General features: G+C 50.7%; 2 protein-coding genes and 1 pseudogene across 3 annotated transcripts, besides 1 other annotated feature; all 3 read right to left on the reverse strand.

Moving 5' to 3' along the window:
* Positions 1 to 4,099: 4,099 nt before the first annotated feature.
* Positions 4,100 to 5,680, reverse strand: NCS57_00429200 (APH domain-containing protein; the record flags this gene model as incomplete). The annotated part of the gene is made up of 3 exons (XM_053054258.1): positions 4,100 to 4,582; positions 4,622 to 5,168; positions 5,244 to 5,680. The coding sequence occupies 3 exons, from the start codon at positions 5,678 to 5,680 to the stop codon at positions 4,100 to 4,102; spliced, it is 1,467 nt and encodes a 488-aa protein (XP_052916418.1).
* Positions 5,681 to 6,964: 1,284 nt separating this feature from the next.
* Positions 6,965 to 10,946, reverse strand: NCS57_00429300 (annotated as a pseudogene). Its single transcript has 6 exons — positions 10,883 to 10,946; positions 8,576 to 10,828; positions 8,254 to 8,517; positions 8,138 to 8,197; positions 7,816 to 8,094; positions 6,965 to 7,764 (listed from the first exon to the last, which is right to left on the reverse strand).
* Positions 6,965 to 10,946: a sequence feature.
* Positions 10,947 to 16,422: 5,476 nt separating this feature from the next.
* NCS57_00429400 (uncharacterized protein) lies at positions 16,423 to 17,992 on the reverse strand (the record flags this gene model as incomplete). The annotated part of the gene is made up of 8 exons (XM_053054259.1): positions 16,423 to 16,456; positions 16,539 to 16,621; positions 16,673 to 17,009; positions 17,071 to 17,280; positions 17,538 to 17,579; positions 17,636 to 17,734; positions 17,789 to 17,829; positions 17,885 to 17,992. The coding sequence occupies 8 exons, from the start codon at positions 17,990 to 17,992 to the stop codon at positions 16,423 to 16,425; spliced, it is 954 nt and encodes a 317-aa protein (XP_052916419.1).
* Between the last annotated feature and the right edge of the window lie 496 nt (positions 17,993 to 18,488).

An 18,488-nucleotide genomic window follows, 5' to 3' on the forward strand; every position in this document is an offset into this window, starting at 1 on the left:
AAAGAATCCAGCAGCATTAAGTGAATCGCCAAATTTTGTGATCTTAAATGTATTCAACCGTAGGTGGCATCGATGGCAAAGTAAAGAAGGCTTTGGTATTCTTATAAAGCTATAACCGTATGTCTAGACGAAAGGCTACGACTGACCACGCCTCGCAGACAGCCATCTTCCCAGCCTTTCAGTTTTCAGGCATTTAGGTCAAGCATCCGCTGTCCCCGAGGAGCTGAAATGCATGGTCAGCAATAACCTAGTTGGATTCTCTGATTGGCGCGCAAAATATCGGCTCTTGAAATATTGGATTTGCTTCAGCAGCCTGATCTTGGCACTATCTAAAGCGTCCACCATGGCTGGACCCTGAACCAACCACGGGGTGGACGAGGCACATCCTCAAATGTGCAGCCGTGTAAGCCTATCAACCCCCACGTCATGAATGCCGGGGTCTTTCAGCTGTCATCAAGACCGACATATGCCCCAGTTGGACCCCAGAAGTTGTGGCTCGCCCAAACCACAAGACGACCAACGAAAGCGGAAGCCATGTCCCTCTTAAATTCCCGAGTCAGGCAAGATTGCACATCCAGTGTGGGCCCCCTGAACAGCTTTTACGTAAATACGAAGCTTATCATTTCTCACCGAACAAACCATGGCAAATCATGTGTACGGCGAGGCTTGTTCTCCCCCCCTCTTTTCTCGTCCTGGAGAGGAAGACGCGATATTGTTTTCTCAAAAGACTGCTTTGTAACCCTAACACTTCGTTCATCCTGAATATGCCCGATAACTCGATTGTTGGACAGTAGAAGCACACGCTGATACTACTTTATACGTAGGACGGAAAGCACAAAACTGTCAGAACCAGCCTTACTCATCGGCTAGCTACCTTAATATGGACGCAAGATGGGTACGGTATTTGTTCCTTTTGAAAAGAATTAGTACTCTAGACCCAGCATCACACAACAACGCATAGAGCAGATGTTTACTTGGAAAAGGGGCTGGCTTCTGTATACATGTATTATTTGGAATATGATGCAGTGATTACATACAATATTTCAGGTTATAATATATGCAGAAAAACACAAGGAAGCATTCTAAGAACGAAGTACCAATCTTGATGCTGAGGGCCTTCGGGATATATGTTCACGCAGGTGAGATTATTCTATATGAGAAAGGTCTAGCAGACATCAACTATAAGTTACGCAGTTCTTATATGATGTACGATCAGATTGAGAGGTGACAAACAGCTTTCAGCATGGGTGCAATCTTGTTATGGTCCGAAGTCGTGCCCTTTCATTATCATCAACGACTCCAAAGAGGCCATTATCCACAGCAGCAAAAGATACTGTTATCAATACGTGAAGACATCAAGACTCAATACCCCAAGGCAAATCGCAGCTTATCCATTTAGAAAGCTGTCTAAGAAATCGTAGTTATTTGTCCTAGTCAGATTGTATGGGATGATGTTATATACGACATTTAAATGGGTTTCGGCATGCAATGGCAAGAAGCGTCGAGACCGAGCCATTGCATGTATATGAATCTTGGGTAGCTATGCCTATAATGTCTAGCATAATTGCATTCACTAGCGAGTCGCGGCGCGTCTCTATGGAATAGACATCGAACTTGATAGCTCTCTCATGAATCATGCAGAGCATAAGCGGCGAGAATCATACAAAAATGTAATTGGGCCGTCGCATGAGTTCGGACTGGGCTTTTGGAATAGCCTGAGAGGCCATGGTCATTGCTCTCAATTTCAGTCAATACTGCTCCATAATATGGAGCGTGCGCACCGATTCAGAGTCCTTGCCGTTGGAGGCAGCTCTTACGTTTCGACTACAGACTATCCAAACGTTGTGCTCAAGGGATACCAAATTTGGGAGGATGGGAGGCGTGTCCTCGATTACTAGGAGGATCCCGGGATTCCCCAAACGTCTGGCGAAGATGACATGATTCGAGAGACTGCCATCTACCAACATCTCGGCAACCATCCGCTTAGTGGAACGGCGTTTTACAGCATTCGGTTTTAATGCTGCTGTGTGTTTATCAATGTGTTCTTGGAGTTTGTGCACGACGGAGATGTCGTTGAAAACGAGAAGGAGGGAAGTGGAGAGGTCGTTAAAGCTCGCAGTCGACACGGTCGATTACTTTGTTTAAATAATGCCGCTTGTAGCAACGAGGACATTTCCCAATCCTGCTGGAGCAGAAGCGGCATGGTGATCATCTTATGACACTTCCCCCCATGGCGCTGGCACTCGGCCTTTTGGGAAACATAAATTTGGGCTGGAGATTGATTACGCTCATCCTTTGAAGCGAACCATTGGATGATGACGCCCAAGAGGCCCCATTTGAGGGAGAGCATGGCATGGATGTTAAATGTTGATGAGTGTACAACTATCCCTCATCAATAGAAAATCATTGTAAGAATCAGTGTCCCCGCGCCCTGACAAGTTGGAGCTTGGTGGAGGTAGGTGCTGTGCCCATGAAGCCTTGGTTCTCGCTTTTGGCCCGCAACTGCGGGTGTTTATGTCGAGCAGCCTGGTAATGGGAGAGTGGTGATTATGATGTGTTGGCTTCCGTGCCTTGACTCGCAATGACAATCAATACACCGACAACTCATCCGCGACTATAAGATTACAGACGGGTTAAAAAGGAAAGAAACAAGAACTCCCATTCCCTTTGGAAAGTTGGAAGGGATGAATGCTCTGAGACCCCTCAGACCTCTGTGTCAGCCACCATACCCAGTTGTTGTGCTTCTTCGCCCCATCTCGCCAATCAGGTCTCAAGCCAGCCTCCAGCCAATGTATGTATCCCCTGACGTGTTGTCTTGGCTGGCTCCACCGACGCTTTCGCTCCCACACACCGGTCTTGCAACGACGTTGAGCGAGCCATCAGATTGGCGATAAACATAGCCTGACTCTCCGCCTGTGTGACCACACTTCCGAGGACACAGCCAGCAGACTTGATTTCAGCCGAGGCATTTGATGCGGAAGGAGAAAAGGGGGCAGGTTAGGCTCCGAGACCTGTCGATCAGGTGTCCGCTTGCTTCGGCTTCCTGCAACAGGGCGCGAAGAGCTGCTTGTTTAGCTTTCTTGCAAGGATGCTGAGTTGAACTGTACTCGGGTTTTGTGGAGTAACATGTTGGCGGAGCTGAATGAATTGGGCTGACGTCTCAAGCCTTCCGCTGTCTTTTGGACAGTCGAAATAACCCAACATTCCATGAAGTAGAGAACCAGATCCAGGTGCTCCCGGCCGCACCCGGATCTCCCCTCACTTCCCTGCCGAGACGGCAACGTCTCCAGCCAGTTGAGGGTTAAAGCTAGAGGCCTCACTCTTGTCCAAAGGCTGCACCATGTTCCTGCCAGCTGGTATGAAGAGCAGATCATCCTGGCTTGAGAATCCCTTTTTGATGTACCAAGGCAGCACGTTAATAAATCTCAACCCCAGAGAGATAGACCAAGAGAGCGCCTCCTTGGCGTCCCAAGATCTCTCCCAGAGCAGGCCGTTGAGAGCGAGGCAAGCAAACACAAGAACCACCCGTAGCTTTTCCTTCTTCCACAGCCTGCATGTAGAACCCACACCAGAAGGGACCAATGGTATGAAAATGCCTGCTGCCTCGGGTTTCTATAAATAAACACAGGTAGCTCGTTATTCATCGCCGTGTTCATGTCTCGGATCACGTCTATTTTCATTCTTATACCAGAAGTGAGCTCCCTTACACGGAAACCAGCCTGTTTGAGGCAAAAGCTTACAAGACAGTCGCAGCCCAATGTCTTCCTTCAACCCAACAATCCCGGAACTCGAGGCAGTCCAGAAGCGCATCAGCGAGTCACTGCGAGAGATCCAAAAGAAGGAGGACGAGTACCTGATTGAACAGGCTTCCACGGCCGACCGAGACCCGATGTCGCGGAGTGCCTCCAGCTCTAGGAAGCGAAGGGGCAGGCCCGATGTTGTTGATATAGATGACAATCTCGAGTTCCTTAAGCGGAGGTTGTTGCAGATAAGGGAGGCCATCCAGCTGCAGTATGTAAAGCTGAACGAGTTGCAGAGTCAGGAGAGAGCCCTGAAGAAACAGTAGCCGCAGGTGTAGAGGCAATATACAATACATTCTCTACGCTATTGAGTTTCTAAGCTGCTCTACCTTGGCCAGCCACTCTTGGTTTGCTTGGGCTTGTTGGTCGACAACCAAGAGTCCTTGATCCTTTAGATATTGAGTGTATCTACTAGACTCCTCAACCCGATGCCTGACTTCGACTGCAAGGGTTTTTGCAATGTCTCGACACTCAAAGAACTCGGGAACAACGCTAGCCTTTTCACCGTCGTAGAGCTTGGGGAAGATGAATTTGTAGTATACGCGGATAAGACAGGAAGGGTGGCGGAATATCTGGGCCATGGGGAGCGCCAGATCAGGCAGATACTTCCAATCATCTCTGAGCTTGGCACATGTCTCTGATGTTAAGCTTTTCTCCTCTAGCACTTGGAGGAACTCGGGGTAGGCGGTGTAGTGCGGGACCACTACCACCGCATCGAGATCGTGGCCAGTAATCCACGGCGGCGGCGTGAATAGTTGCCGTGGGATCGTGCATGTAAACTCCTAGTCTATGATGGCATGAATGCGAAGGTCCTCTGTGACCATGATGTTCCTGCATCTCAAGTCCATGTGAGCCAGCACAAATGGGTCGTTGGACCGCTGGGAGCTGACCAGCAAGGGAATCTGCCCCTCCAGGCTGTCAAGCGCAAATAATTCCATCTGAGCCTGCTTACGGGACAGCTCCTCAGTGGGGAGACTGTATGTTTTGGACAAGACGCGATACTGGTAATCCATGTACTGTCTTGCAGAGGCAAAAGTTTTGACCGCCCCTTGGTCTTGACAACATCTTCCAAGTTCGTTAGCAGCCATGGAAAGAAGACCGCCCACAGTAGGATCTGCTTCATTGTGGGCATTCGGCATCAATGAGCCCGCCGCTGAAAACTCTAGCTGGTAAAGCTGCGCTAGTATGTCGATGAGATCGCCGTAGAAGCGCATCCGTTGCTCTTTTGTCACCTTGGAAAGCATCCTCATGTTCAGCGGCTGGCCAGCGATGTGGTCACAAATCAGAAACGCCTGCTCCGTAGAGTAGCCTTTTACCAACCCTGCGTCCTGGCCATATGCATGGACCCGTGGGATGGGGATGGATGTGCTGCATTGTAGATATCTGCACCACCAGCCCCGTCAGTTGCGTAGGTACATGGGGATATCAACATGATGAACGTACCGCATCGTAGCAACTTCACTCTGCAACTTGTCCCACGCATTTTGAACAATTGGCTCAAGAGGAATTCTCATGACCCATCTCACGCCGTCTTCATCGAAGTGGATGAAGAAACAGACATTAAAGCTGCCTCTATCATGTCCAACGATGCTGCAGGGCTTTTGGCCATTGTGTTGAGAGGCGAGGCGACAGATTGCATCCTCGTCGAGGGAGTCGATGAATTTTTCGATCCTTTCTTCGAGCTGCTCTTCGGTGGGTGGGAAGTTATTCGCAGTGTCACGGTCGGCTTGGGCATCGGCCGTGTCTTTGTTAACGGGGTTGGCGGCATCGTTTGCCCATGGGTCTTGTTGGCGGAAGAGAAGGAAGCCCCAAAGCGTGGACACGTGGAGGATGAATAACGTCCATCGTGCCAGAATGAAGCGACGGAGCGCGAGAAACATCCTTGGAATGCATAGATCCTTGCATAGCAGATGAGGAGCCAGCAGATTCCAAGGTGATGACCATGAGGCTATCAGCGCTTGAGTGGAAGTCGTCGTGTTGGTGTTCAGGCCACCAGCTGCAATAAGTAGGCACTCCGTTGTCTGCCGAGCCTAGCAGCGGAGCATGCATTGCCTAAGCCGGATCGGGAAATATTACCTACCTAGGTAGGCTATTAAATAAACAAAAGAAGACATTGAGAGAATATACATACTAAGTGGAATAATTAATATTATAGTATTTATTATCTTATGCTGTACTTTAAAATCTATTAAAATCTATCTATTATTCATAATACATACCTCTATTATTAACCGTTACGCTGACATGTCGGCGAATGAAACATTTAAGAAGCAGATAGTTCTATCATCTCTGCCAGACATTTCACCAGCCGAGATGGACTTTCTTGATTCTCCCTTCTTTCAATGACGCGATTCTCCTAGACCTCGGTGGTTAATACCGACCTCCATCCTTCAACAATACGGAGACCAAGGGGCCTATGCCACATATTGAACACCTCAAAATGACCGTCAAGATCAACTATGAGCCTGTTCATGCCTGGAGGAAGCTTAAAGTATGTGGGGAGTCTGAAAGCTCTTCCTGGATGGGGAGGTCCCTGCCCTAGAGCCTTTCGGCTGGAGCAAGTAGGTATGGTGGTCAACGGATATCGCCAACGTGCTATGTCACTCAAGAACATCTGACAGTGAAGAGCTTCGAGTCAAGATCAGCCAAATGTCGGAACACTTTTACCAGACAATTATCATCATAGATGGGCTTGAAGAATTCCGCGACGAGACAGAAGACGTGGTGGACATGATACGCGAAGTAGCAGACTACTCCGAAAGGGTGCCAATGGCCCTGTTCAGTAGTGACCACCTCAGCAACCGTAGTCGTTTGGACCAGGACTGTGAAATTATTCCGATTGCTGCGCAAACCGAAGATGTCAGGCTATTTGTCGTAGCGGAGCTAGAGAAGAGGATCAGAGCCCGACGACCACAGCTCAATGACAGTGTATTGTGTGACTATGGCATTGCAATTTGTTGCCTTCATCGGCCCATACTACCTCCTCCGGGTGCTCCAAAATTGCCAGGTGGTGGCTGTGAGTTACCCTGATATCCAAATCCCTCATACATTCCTTGAATACTGTGATTGAAAGAAGGGGCCGCAGTTGGCTGCTGTTGTGGCTGCGCTTCTTTGGTGCCTTGACCGTGCTCGACGAAGGGCTGTGACGTTTGGTGATGCGTACCAGAAACAGTGACCCCCCCGCTGCTTCCGACCTGGTTAGAGGTAAACTGCTGACCTTGCATTGGCATCTGAGAAGGATTGGTAAAGTTGGAGAATGGTGCATTCGCGTTTGAGAAGCTCTGCTGCTGCTGCTGGGGGAAGCACTGTTGATGCGAGAAGTCTTGCGGTTGAGAATAGCTTTGAGGGTGCTGGAATCCTTGTTGAGGCTGCCGATAAGGATGGCCCCGTGATGCGAGGGCAAAGGCCGTCCTCCTGTCTAGACCATCACCGCCAACCCCCACAACTCGATCGTTTTCATCAACCCAGATTGCGCGGACCTTGGCCTCTTTGGCTCGGCGGCCTGCGCTGGCACCAAACAGATCGTCCATGTACTTGGTGAACTCGACATAGGCGTTGCGGACAGTATCGAAATGCTCCACCTTGAGCTTCACAACCGCATCCGGGTTCGCAATGGCTTCGTGGCTGTTTCCCTGGGCTTCGAACTCGGCGAGGGCGAGGGCTGTCTGGCATGCGTTGCGGATCTGACGGCCGTTCCATCGCGCGGATGGGTATTCGTTGAAATGCTTGGTTGCGAAGCTACCAATGCCATATTTATCGATGTCAATTCGACGTTTTTTATGGGCGAAACGCTCCTCGATCAACTGGATATTGATGAGAAAGACCTTTGCCGTCTTTTCCTCGTTTAGTTCTGGATAGTATAGACTGATGTGGATGCGTGATGTGAAGGCCTCGTCAAAGTCGCCTACTCGGTTGGTTGTCAGGAAGAGGATGCCAGCATAGTACTCCATGACGCGAAGGAAAACTATCACCAGATGGTCAGTGTCTGTGTAGGAGCGATGGCGCGTATACTCACCCGCCACTAGGGCGTTCCGCTGCAAGTCCTCCTTGGTCCTCTCTCCGAGGAAGACGTCAGCCTCATCGAGCAACAGGATGCATCCCCATCGATTGGCCAAGGCAAAGTTCATCTCGAGCGTTCTTTCAACCTCTTTTGCGCTTGTTCCAAGGTCACCTGGTTGTTGTCTTGTTAGTTCCTTCGTCAAATTGGTAATTGGCGACATGGATGCTGCTTGCCACATGTGATTTGGAACAGGGGCTTCTTGAATAGCTCCGCCACGCTCTCTGTTTACAGAACCTATCAGCATGTTAGATCTTGAGGAGAGAGAATGAATGCTGACCTGCTGTAGAAGTCTTTCCAACGCCGGGAGCACCGTGAAGCAACAAGATCAAGCCTCTTCCTAGTACCGGTTAACAGTTCAGAACCAACCATTAGAATCATGCATGATGGATATACCTTTTCCTTTCACAATATCGACTTGCTCGGCCCTCTCTCCTTTTGCCTTCTTGTCTCGGAAATGCTGGGTAATGAGTGACTCGATCATTGGCCGATGCCCCTTCTCGAGAACCAGGCGATCAAACGCTGTGGTGGACGGCTTTTTGGTCTGCTTTTCTTCCCCCGTAGCAAGCTTCTTACCTTCAGGAAACTCACCCTCATCGGCCGTTATGGTGGACACCTGGCAGGGTTGGGCATCCGTGAGAAAGGTGAGATCCAACTGAGCTGTAGTCGGTGTAAGATTAGCATTGGCCCAAGAGACGACCAACAAAGGAATGCTTACCCCATTTCCGACTGCGAAGAACAAACCCAAAGACACGGTATGACATGATGACGAGCTCGTCATCTGACATTGCAGAGTGCTCTGCTGACTGAAGCTGAAGTTCCTTGAAGAGTTGGGGGATGATGGCCGGGGAAGGAGAATCGTGACGGCCTGTCTTAGCAAGTAGGTTCTCGATGTACTCGCCACGCTGCTTGTCGTCAATGCCGGTGTCGTCATGCACCATCTCACCGCGACAGCAGGCAGCACGGCACTGCGAGTCCTCTTCATCGTCGGATTTGTCGTCGCGGGCTGGATTGCGAACCATCGATTCCAAAACGGGCTGCACTAGAGACTGCGCGGACTCATCTTCGACTGAAAAAGCCGTCTCAAAGTCGATAACCACTTGGCTCTCTACCTCGTCCCGGACTCCGAGTGTTGGGCCAGCGTAGTACATGTGCTTGACAGCGGCGACTTCAAGAAATTTGGCTCCCCGCCGGATAAGCCTGTGTCTCAGTCGATCACTGGCTGGTATTGGCTCGGCGTCTTTCCACTCAGTCTCGCCAAAGTCGCTCCTCTTTAGAGGAGGATGGAAGCGGAGCGGGTAGACTTCAAACGATGCGACCTCTCTCTCGCCTTCAAAGCTCTTAAAGTCGAATGTCCGAAGCACTGGTCCTATATGGGTTCCATCAAAGTCGATGTAGACGCAAGAAATACTGAAAGCCGCATTTGAGCTCTTGTCCTTGGAGGTAGTGTCATATCTTTGCCAAGCAGGAACGACGCAGTGTGCTGGGCTGGTGACGTGGATAATTCGGTACGCCTGCTTGCCATCACTCCCGATGACCTCGAGTCCTGGGCGGTAAAGGTGCCATAAGTCGGAGAAGAAGGCCTTCTTGCAGGTCGAACTATTGAGGTAGGTTCGCTTGTCTGTAACATAGGAGTCTAGGAACCCAAGTAGACATCTCAAATGCGCCAAGGCATCCTCGGATTTTGTCTCCTTGTCGTCGTCGTCGTCGTCATCGTCGTCGTCGTCTTCGGTTTCATCCTGCCGCTCCTGAACAACCCCCTTTTCAACAGTCGAGGATTCATCATCTCCCTCATCTGTGGATCTCCGAGATCCAGCTTGCGCATCGGTAGTATCACATTCGACGCCAGCTCCAGCGTTTGTCGCTGCCTTGGGGCCAAACCTTTCCTCTAGCGCCTTGCACCAATCCCGTAACGCCCGTTCACAGTATACAAGTGCCTTAAATGGCCTGGTAAAAGCCCACGGCAAATGTTTCGAACGGTTGAGCTGAGAACCCTCCACCTCAAGAATTTTGGCGAGGATGTTGCAAAGCACGGCCGAGGTGATTCGGATTCTTTCAGGTAGCGGTGCCTGGCCCATCACCATTGAGGTCGTGTTGGTAGCTTGAGGTCTCTCTACCTTGCGAGTACGGACGCCGGAGTAACCGAACCAGCCTCGAAAAGCTTCCAGACTGTTGTCGACAATGGGCTCTTCTATGAGGATGTCGATAATACAGTCGTGGTTCCTTTTCACCCCACCTAAGCGCTTGAAAGTAACCCAGTTGAGCTTGTTGGTTTGAGGCTCAGCAAACTTGACATCTTCGGCCTCGTCATACTCATCGCCGTCGTTATTGCTACCATCTGGACTGTTGCCTTCGTCGTTCAAGTCGTGTGGCGCCTTCTCTTGGGTGGGATCACGTTCTTGTTGGGCCAGTAACTCGGCCTCCTCTAGTCTTTGTCGCCTACGCTTCTCTATTTCCTCGGCCAGATAGAGCCGATCCATCTCCCATTCAAAGTTCTTGCGGACCCGGTCCCGGCGTTGCCCAAAGTCGATGGTGTGATCGAAGTCGTCCATCGTGTCTTGTGTAGGGGCACCGGAGATCCCCTGGCACCTATGAGAAGGGTCAAAATGATCCTGTCGGGCATAGCTCGGCACTCTAGGGCGCCAATGGAGACTCCACGGCCCTGGGGGTCCGAAGCTCTCGTAGCGCCTATCGAAACGCCGTGTATCCGGCGCCATAGCGAAGTCTCCTCCAATTTGGTGGCTGGTCTCCCACATCTTTCGGTGTCTATATTGACATTGCTCCATTCGAAGAAACTCTTCTTTTTCTTCACTCAGCTGATGACGTGGGGACTGGTCTGTAAATGCGTCCTTGTTTGGCTTGGTTTGTTCCTCGAGTTCAAAGATTCTCATCTTGAGCGCCTGAAGCTCGTCTTGGAGACAAGGAACGGGAGACGCTGGTTGTTGTTCGTGTTGAAGCTGGGTGTCGTCGACTTTCACATCTTGCTTAGCCATAGATTTCGAAGTGGTTTGTTTTGAGATCTTACCATCCTGGCCATGGTCCGAGACGCTGGGCCCGTGAGGGTTCGCAGCTGTAGAATCAGATGTCATCGCGACAATCCAGCAACGCGGCGGCGAAGCTAGAGGAAGCAACCCTTGGATTCAGAGCAGAGGTTTTTTTTTTCGATAATACGTCAGGAATGAAGGAGATCCTTGAGTAGCCCGGCAGGATCAAGAGGGAGACGGGGGTAGATGATGGTGATTAATATAGTGCTCAAAGTGGTCGAGCACCATCTGTTAGCAAGTGGCAGAGCCTTGTTTGTCATTTCTGGTACAGACGTCAACAATGACCGCACCAAAATGCCTCATTTTTTCAGCCGCAGCATCATGACCTGACAAATCCCTGACCGGCAGTTGATTCATTGGCAAAAAGTGCAAGAATTGCTTACTGTTGGCTGACGAGGTCACAGCCCGCGCAGATATGCACATGTGACTGGCCTCAAAACAACGCCCAGGCTGTACATGGACTGCATTAGTCTGTGGTACAATTCGGAATCAGATCATGTTGAAATTGGGGTGAGCCGCACCCCCGCACTATTGCTTGTTGATAGAGTAAAGCAGCTGCCCAAGAAAGCGTCGGGTAAAGCAACAATGCCACGGCACAATCTTGTTTCCTCAGGTAACAGAACCAGTCCATCAGTTGTTAGTCTTCTTCGCCGTCCTCGACATAACCATGTCTGACCGACCACCTCGCCTTGGTAGGCTGCATCTAATACCCCCGACGGTAGAATTCATCCAGACTCGCCTTCAACAACACCACGCGGCATTCGTTGACCCTCCGGCCCATTATAACCCCACATCAGAACGGTACGAGCCGAATAACAAAGCATTGGCCTTGATGCCGCGGCCGAACGACGGCGCTCCGATTATGGAAGGGAACTCGGCCACGACGCCCCTGAGCGTTCAGCTTCCAGTTCCATCCAGCACCATGGATGACAACATGTTCCCCCCCAGGCCGGCTTTGACGGACGTCAAGGCCATGGAGTATTGGGCCAAACTTTTCCCAAAGGCCTTGGCAGAATTCAACGAAACGGATGAGCCAAAGGGCCGGAACAAGACTGAATACAGCATCCGGAACGAGCACGACTGGGACAATATTTACGAAAAGCTTGAAAAGGCGCGTACCAAGTACCAGAGTGAAACGGGGACAGTTGGATGGCTACGAAAGGTTCGCCGCAAGGCCGCTGACCACGCCGCTCCCGTGGCCCAGACGACCAGCAATGTCAAAAAGGTTCTGCCGGAAAATTCTTATTCGACTCCTGTGCTAGGCGCTGTCCAGCTTATCTTGGATGTAAGGCCCTCGAGGATACCTAGAAGAATTTCACGCTGATGCCTAATCTTACTCAGGCTGCTAGTGCTGCTGCAGATGTTCGTGGCAAGGTTCTAGAAGGCTTTGATGGCCTTATTCCCATCTTCTCAGACGTCGAGGTGTTTCTGAGCACCTTTTCAAGAGATGTCAACATCGAAAAAAAGTCGGTTGAATTGATGGTCGTGACCCTCGACGCGATAGAGCATGCAATTGGATTCTTTATCAGCAATGAGTGTGAGTGAGCCTCTACATCTTGGATCACAACATGGATCCAAAACGGCCCAGCTGATGTGCAAAATGATAACCTGTCTAGTTCTACGGGGAGTGGCTGCCCTTGGTCAGGGTAGTGCCTACAGGTCTACCTTACAGAAACGCCTTGGGGCGATTAATGAGAAGAGCCAAAGCCTCATGCAAGAAGCAGCAAAGTCTCACATCTATGAATTCCACCTGTGTAAGTGTAACATTGCACTTCAGCCTATTGTAGCCTCGCATGAAGTGGGTAACGCTGACAATTCTTCCAAAGACTCCCAGGAGACGATGAGAGTTGGGCAGCAACTGCTTGAAGGGCAGGTAAAAGCATCTACTTGCCTCAACGAGCTTAAGAACATGTTCGAAGATCATATCAAAAACAAAGATCGTAAGTGATACATGAGTCCTCGTCGCCCACACGATCCATTATCTAACGCCCTCTACTACCTCATATAGGAGAGATTGAGGCAGCGAATCAAAAGATAGTGATTCTTCAGATTGAGTGCGATAGACTTAGGAGCGTTTCACCCGGTCTCCAGGGTCCGTCAGTTCCACCACATCCACAACCACATGGACTACCCTTCCAAGAGTCGTGTATCAATCCAATCACGCTACGACAGTCTCTCAGTTGCTACGACGTCGATTCCACTGATGCAGCCTTCATCAACGGCAAGAGAGCAGAGCTTCCGGCGAGGGAAATGGTTCGGGTCGAACAAATTGTCTGCAGTGAGCTCTTCCGAAACTGGCTGCTATCGCCACGATCAGCCAAGCTCCTAGTTCACTGGGATGGCCAACGTCCCCGAGTCATCGCTGGTGTCTCACCACTATCAGCATTCTGCGTCTCGATGCTACAAACTCTACGAACTAATGACCGCTTTGTTGGAGCTCTCTGGTTCTGCGGACGACACATCGACCCATCCGGAGGCCCCGTTGGAGGCTCTATGATGCTAGCTAGCTTGATTGATCAACTGCTACGAAAAATTGCTTTTGGAGTGAGGGTGGGTGGCATCAACATCGAGGGTATTAAGCTTTGGGATAAGAGGGAGCTTATTGGCCTCTTTGTTTCCCTAGTGCAGCAAGTTCCTGAGACGGTCACGCTTGTCTTTATCATTGACGGTGTCATTCTCTATGAGCGGGACGACATGGACGCTTTGGACGTTTTTTTGTGTCTGGTGCGACTGGTGGCAGATTCCAGCGTGCGTGCTGCTATCAAGCTCTTGCTTACGAGCACGCCCGGCACAGATGCTGTGAGAGCGGCTTTCGAACAAGAAGATCTCATATTGAGAGTGGATGGGTTGCCGAGACTTGTGTGGGCACCTAGTGCAGACCGTATGGCTAGAGAGCTGGAAGGAGGACTAACCCAAGGCTATTAAATAAATTAAAGACGGATCACCAACTGCAAACGTTTATAACTTGCCCCTCTAGATTAGCTAGTAAGTTGGGGGAAAAGCGTGCTAGGCTGCCAGAAATGACGCCTGCGAGGTCTTCGAGTTATCGCTGCTGGCTTTGATCCTTACTGTGAAGATGTCAACGGTAGCTTGCCTATTCACGTACATATCTTCGAATCTGAGATCCGGTTCTATGAGACGCTGAAGAGTCTCAGCATCTCTCTCGAGCCCAGACGCAAGAGGAATGACAATCTGGCCAAGACCCGCAACCTTGATGAGTACCTCTTTCATAAGTTAATCCAAATTGATCGTGAGGGCACAGGCCGTGCTCTTCGGACAAAGGTCGCTTGCTGATGAGTCGCTGTTTTCAACCGTGATGCGGCCAAAGCCTCTTGACGTCCATCGTTTCTACGACAAGGCCAAGCGGGAACGTATCTTCTTCTCTCTGTATGCTTGAAGCTCCCCGACTTCTGGTTGAATAACGGGCCAGTTAGGGGCGCAGCGGCCAACTTTGGCTCTGGAAACCTTGTGCGTCGGCTTGTTGAGGCGAGTGCTGAGTTTGAGCCCGCCGTTGAAGGAACTCAAACGCTACTGCATGAGCTATCGGGCTTGATGCCACTACAGGAGGGGAAAGTTCTAGTGGATTCGTACCAATACGCGATTGAGTACAGATTCAGAGACCAGTTTCCAGTCGAGATGTACATCAGGAGTTCGCTGAGGGAGCACCTGGCCCCAAACCCTGAAGTCATCAAGATGCTGACAACCCCCAGTGTGCTCCGCAACCAAGGTGCCGAGGAGAAAACGCTCTGCGAATTCGTCTGTAGTCTCAATTTGAGTTGGATCAAAGAGTTATTGGCAAAAACTGATAGACGATGTTAAGATGGCCATGGCTGGACTCAGGGCGATGCGAGTCTACGAAGAACAAGACAAAGCATGTGGTGTCGTGCTGGTCCTTGACATGATTCCCGAAGATAAGGGCACCTGGATTAGCCCTGAAAGTTGGTCATCCTTTCCCACCGCCGACACGGTTCGCGAGATGTTGCGACAAACTCAGTACTGGCCGCCGGTCAGAAACTCGCACTCGGTGCATCATTTCCTCAAGATGGCAATCCGTAGAGGTGACTTGGAGATGGTGCGACTTCTCCTCAAGCATAAAGTTGACATTCATTGTCGGATACAGGGCCTTTCACCCCTTAAGGAAGCTTGCAGATGCATCAGCAGCGGATCACGGCCGAAGGAGGGGGTTGGGAAGACGAAGTCAAGCCGTGGAGTGGTTTTGCTTTAGCTCGTGTGAAAGTCTACGGGAAGATGGAGAGATACCGATCAGAATCCATGTTGGACTATGCAAGGAGGCTGACGCGGAAGAAAAAGGGGTTCAGGGGTCAACTTGTTCGCGCTAATGAGGTTTCATTGTCTGAAGATACTGGGGTAGTTCTTTAGTCGTCGCTGTGGGTTTCTGTTATATCTCTTATTTATACCTAATAAAGATGTCTCAATTAAATAACAACGGAAATAGTCTTGTTTCAGTCAACTACTTCCATGCCTCCCACTACATCTCATGGTCAAAGTAAGAGCTTCTGGAGATATGGGCATGTTTACGATATGACTATCGACGGGGATGACCTTTGATAGTCTATTGATATTCTTTTGGATAGATGCTGGTGAAGAGGACTTTGCATACGCGGTCGATAGACTTGCTGTCTCGATGAGTGGCGGGCCGGAGACCGTATTGACCGGAGAATTTTTAGAGTCCGCTTCAGACCACCTAGACTCCGGACCTCTCAGATGAACATTTCCAAATCCCGGTGGAGGCCAGTTACGCTGTCTTATCCAGTGGTCACGGTAACGCTCGGATTCCCTTTTCGGGGTTCGGTATTCTCGGAATCCGGCAGTGTGTGAGAAGATGCAGTCAGGCCGTCGAGGGCAGCTCGTGTGAAGATCTACGGGAAGAAGGAGAAGTATCAGACAGAGTCCATGTTGAACCACCTATGCAAAGAGGCTGGCTCAGATAAAGAAGAAACTTTGGGATCAGTTTGTTCGTGCTCATGAGGTTTCGTTGCCCCAAGATGGATAAGACTTGTTGCCATGATCCCGTCATCCACGCGGGGCACTTCTGTCTTCTGTGGGGTCACTAGGGTACTTTTCGCCGTCACAGTGGCTTCTGTTATATCTCATAGATTGAGTTACATGAAGCATACATGACACACCGAAGGGAGACTATTAAGAGAGCGAGTATCTAGCCCTCTGGTTCTCCTTCCGCCCAATGCTGTCCCTGGAAGATGTGTAAACTCTTCGTCACCAACTACCAACTATCGACATATGATACTCACCAGTCTGAATTGTTACCTCTAGAATGGGTCTGGAGCCTGATAAAGGCGAAAGGCTTCATGACGTCTAACAGAGTGATCCAACGCAACCATCGTTTCTAAGAGGTCCAGGGGGGAAAGGCAAATTATTTGGGTATCAAAGGTGGCAGCGACGCGTCGACCTGGCCAGAGCTCAAGGTCTCTACACTGCTTTTGCTTTTCATGTTCCTCTTCTGGTTTACAATGCTGGACCAAGCCAAGGCCAGCAATGCCTATTATTCTTCCGGTTTTTGACCAAAGACAACGCACCTGTATCGTAGTTAGCTCGGGCATGCCAAGGGTTTCTTCGCTGCGATGATCTGAGTGGTCTAGGAGAAGTGCCGGTACGTACAGCTCAAGATATGAGTGAACGCGACTATCCAGAAGTTCCCTCTGCATCTCATCCAAGAAGTCTTGCACTCTTTCAACGCTCCACTGTTTGCCATTAGGTCCAGGTTGCAAACCGAGTCAGAAAGGTGAACATACCCCCAATAATTCCGTCAACCCCCGCATGGAAAAGCCTTCTAGCCCTTGGAGAAGGTACTGGCGATTCCACGCACCCCATTGCTTTAGTTGCTTATCTTTGGGCCACATGCCGATTGGTAGCTTGATCCGTCGCTCGGTGACGTTGACGTAACCGGCTTCTCTGATGGCATCGCCGACGGTTTCACACGCCATGAAGGTCTTGCCAGTTAATTCCCCCACCTCTTGAAATATTTCCTTCCAGGTAACTAACGGAGAGTCTGGTCTGATGGTATTATCCTCTGACTGAGCGATGGCTGATAATTCCACCTGCTCTACCCAACCGCCGGGCCTGAGAGACCTAGAGGACAAACACTTAACAATGGTAGGATTAATAGCATCTGGAGCTCTCGTGCCATTACCTTAGGCTTTTTCTGTGAAGCTCAACCCAGTCTGGGACACAGCCGATCATGGCTCGGATATGGATAAAGTCAAAGTGGTTCTCGCCGAATGTCCAGTGGTCGTTGATGTCGTCGACCTTGAACCGGCAGTTGGGTGGGACGAAATTTGGTTGAATCGGAGATAGATCGATGCCGAGGACGGCGGCAGACGGATGCTCGTCTGCAAATTCACTGAAAAGGTCAATATGCGGATGCATTGGACGCTTTGTGGCCAAACTTACATGGCCCATATGCCAGTCCCGCAGCCGACATCGAGGACGTTATGCAAGGCCGTTTAGTATGACGGCAGGTGGCTCAGAGGGGAAGGGAGACTTACTTGGGGATAATCGCCAATTGGGGCCTCGCATAGTTTTCCGTCGAGGACGACTCGGTATAGCTCGTGCCTTGATTTATCAGAAGGTGGGTGGGTGCTAGCACAGGCGGCTTACATCAAGTCCTCGGCGTCCTGTTGTTGTTCATCATTAGGGGCCCTGTTTCAGAGTCAGCAAGCATGGTCGCGACAAAAGCAAGATACCCAGCAGCTCACCAGTAGGAGCCATCTTTGTAGGCATGGTAGCGTCGCGAATTTTCCCACTTGTAGTTTAGGATGGAGGACCTCAGCGACATGCCATCAGTTGCAGCCTCTCTTTAGCGGCACGGTTAGCCTGCATTAGCTACGGGGAGATGAATGCGGTCTTACGATTCGGGATAGGCAGAGTCTGTGTCATTGAGATCCGAGTCCTGTATGCGCGTGTGAACACTTGATGGCGTTGGACTGCAGGCGGCAGAGACTCACAACTTCAATGGTATTGGTCGGCGGCTGCCCAGGCGGTGACTGATCCATCGACGACGAGCGACGACTTCTTGGCGACAGGCCAGTGGTCGGAGACCCAATAGAGGACATTGGAGGTCCGCTCACCTCAGGCTCAAACGCGCGGGCGTGCCAGACTGCCGGTACCGAGCTTGGAAAGGGCGGCAGCAGCAGCGGCAGCAGCAGGCGGCGTATGTATTACAAAGAAAGAGGCAGTGAGAGGATGGATCGGATCGAGGAGGTGACGGGACGGGATGGCATGAGAGCGGGGAAGCGGTAAATCAGGTGGTGGTGTCGAGGGGAGGGTGAAAATATGTCCCAGCCTGCATGAGAGAGCAGGGGTCCATGGCAGCCACTGAAACGCCTGTGCGACCACCTGGAGCCCGCTGACAAAGTGCAGTAGCCAACCAGCGGTGAGCGAGGAAGCCACCCTCGCCGGCAGTTGGGATACGGACAACAGATGGTTAAATAGAATCTTGGGGTATGGTGTATTCAAAGGCTTCAAAGGCGGTGTATATCTTCTAGTCGGATCAGCTTGAACAGCGCCCGCAGATGCTCCAAGCGGTCAAGCGAAAGCATTTCAGCTGCG

This window comes from Fusarium keratoplasticum, chromosome 3 (assembly GCF_025433545.1).
Source record: "Fusarium keratoplasticum isolate Fu6.1 chromosome 3, whole genome shotgun sequence".
Taxonomy (NCBI): Eukaryota; Fungi; Ascomycota; class Sordariomycetes; order Hypocreales; family Nectriaceae; genus Fusarium; species Fusarium keratoplasticum.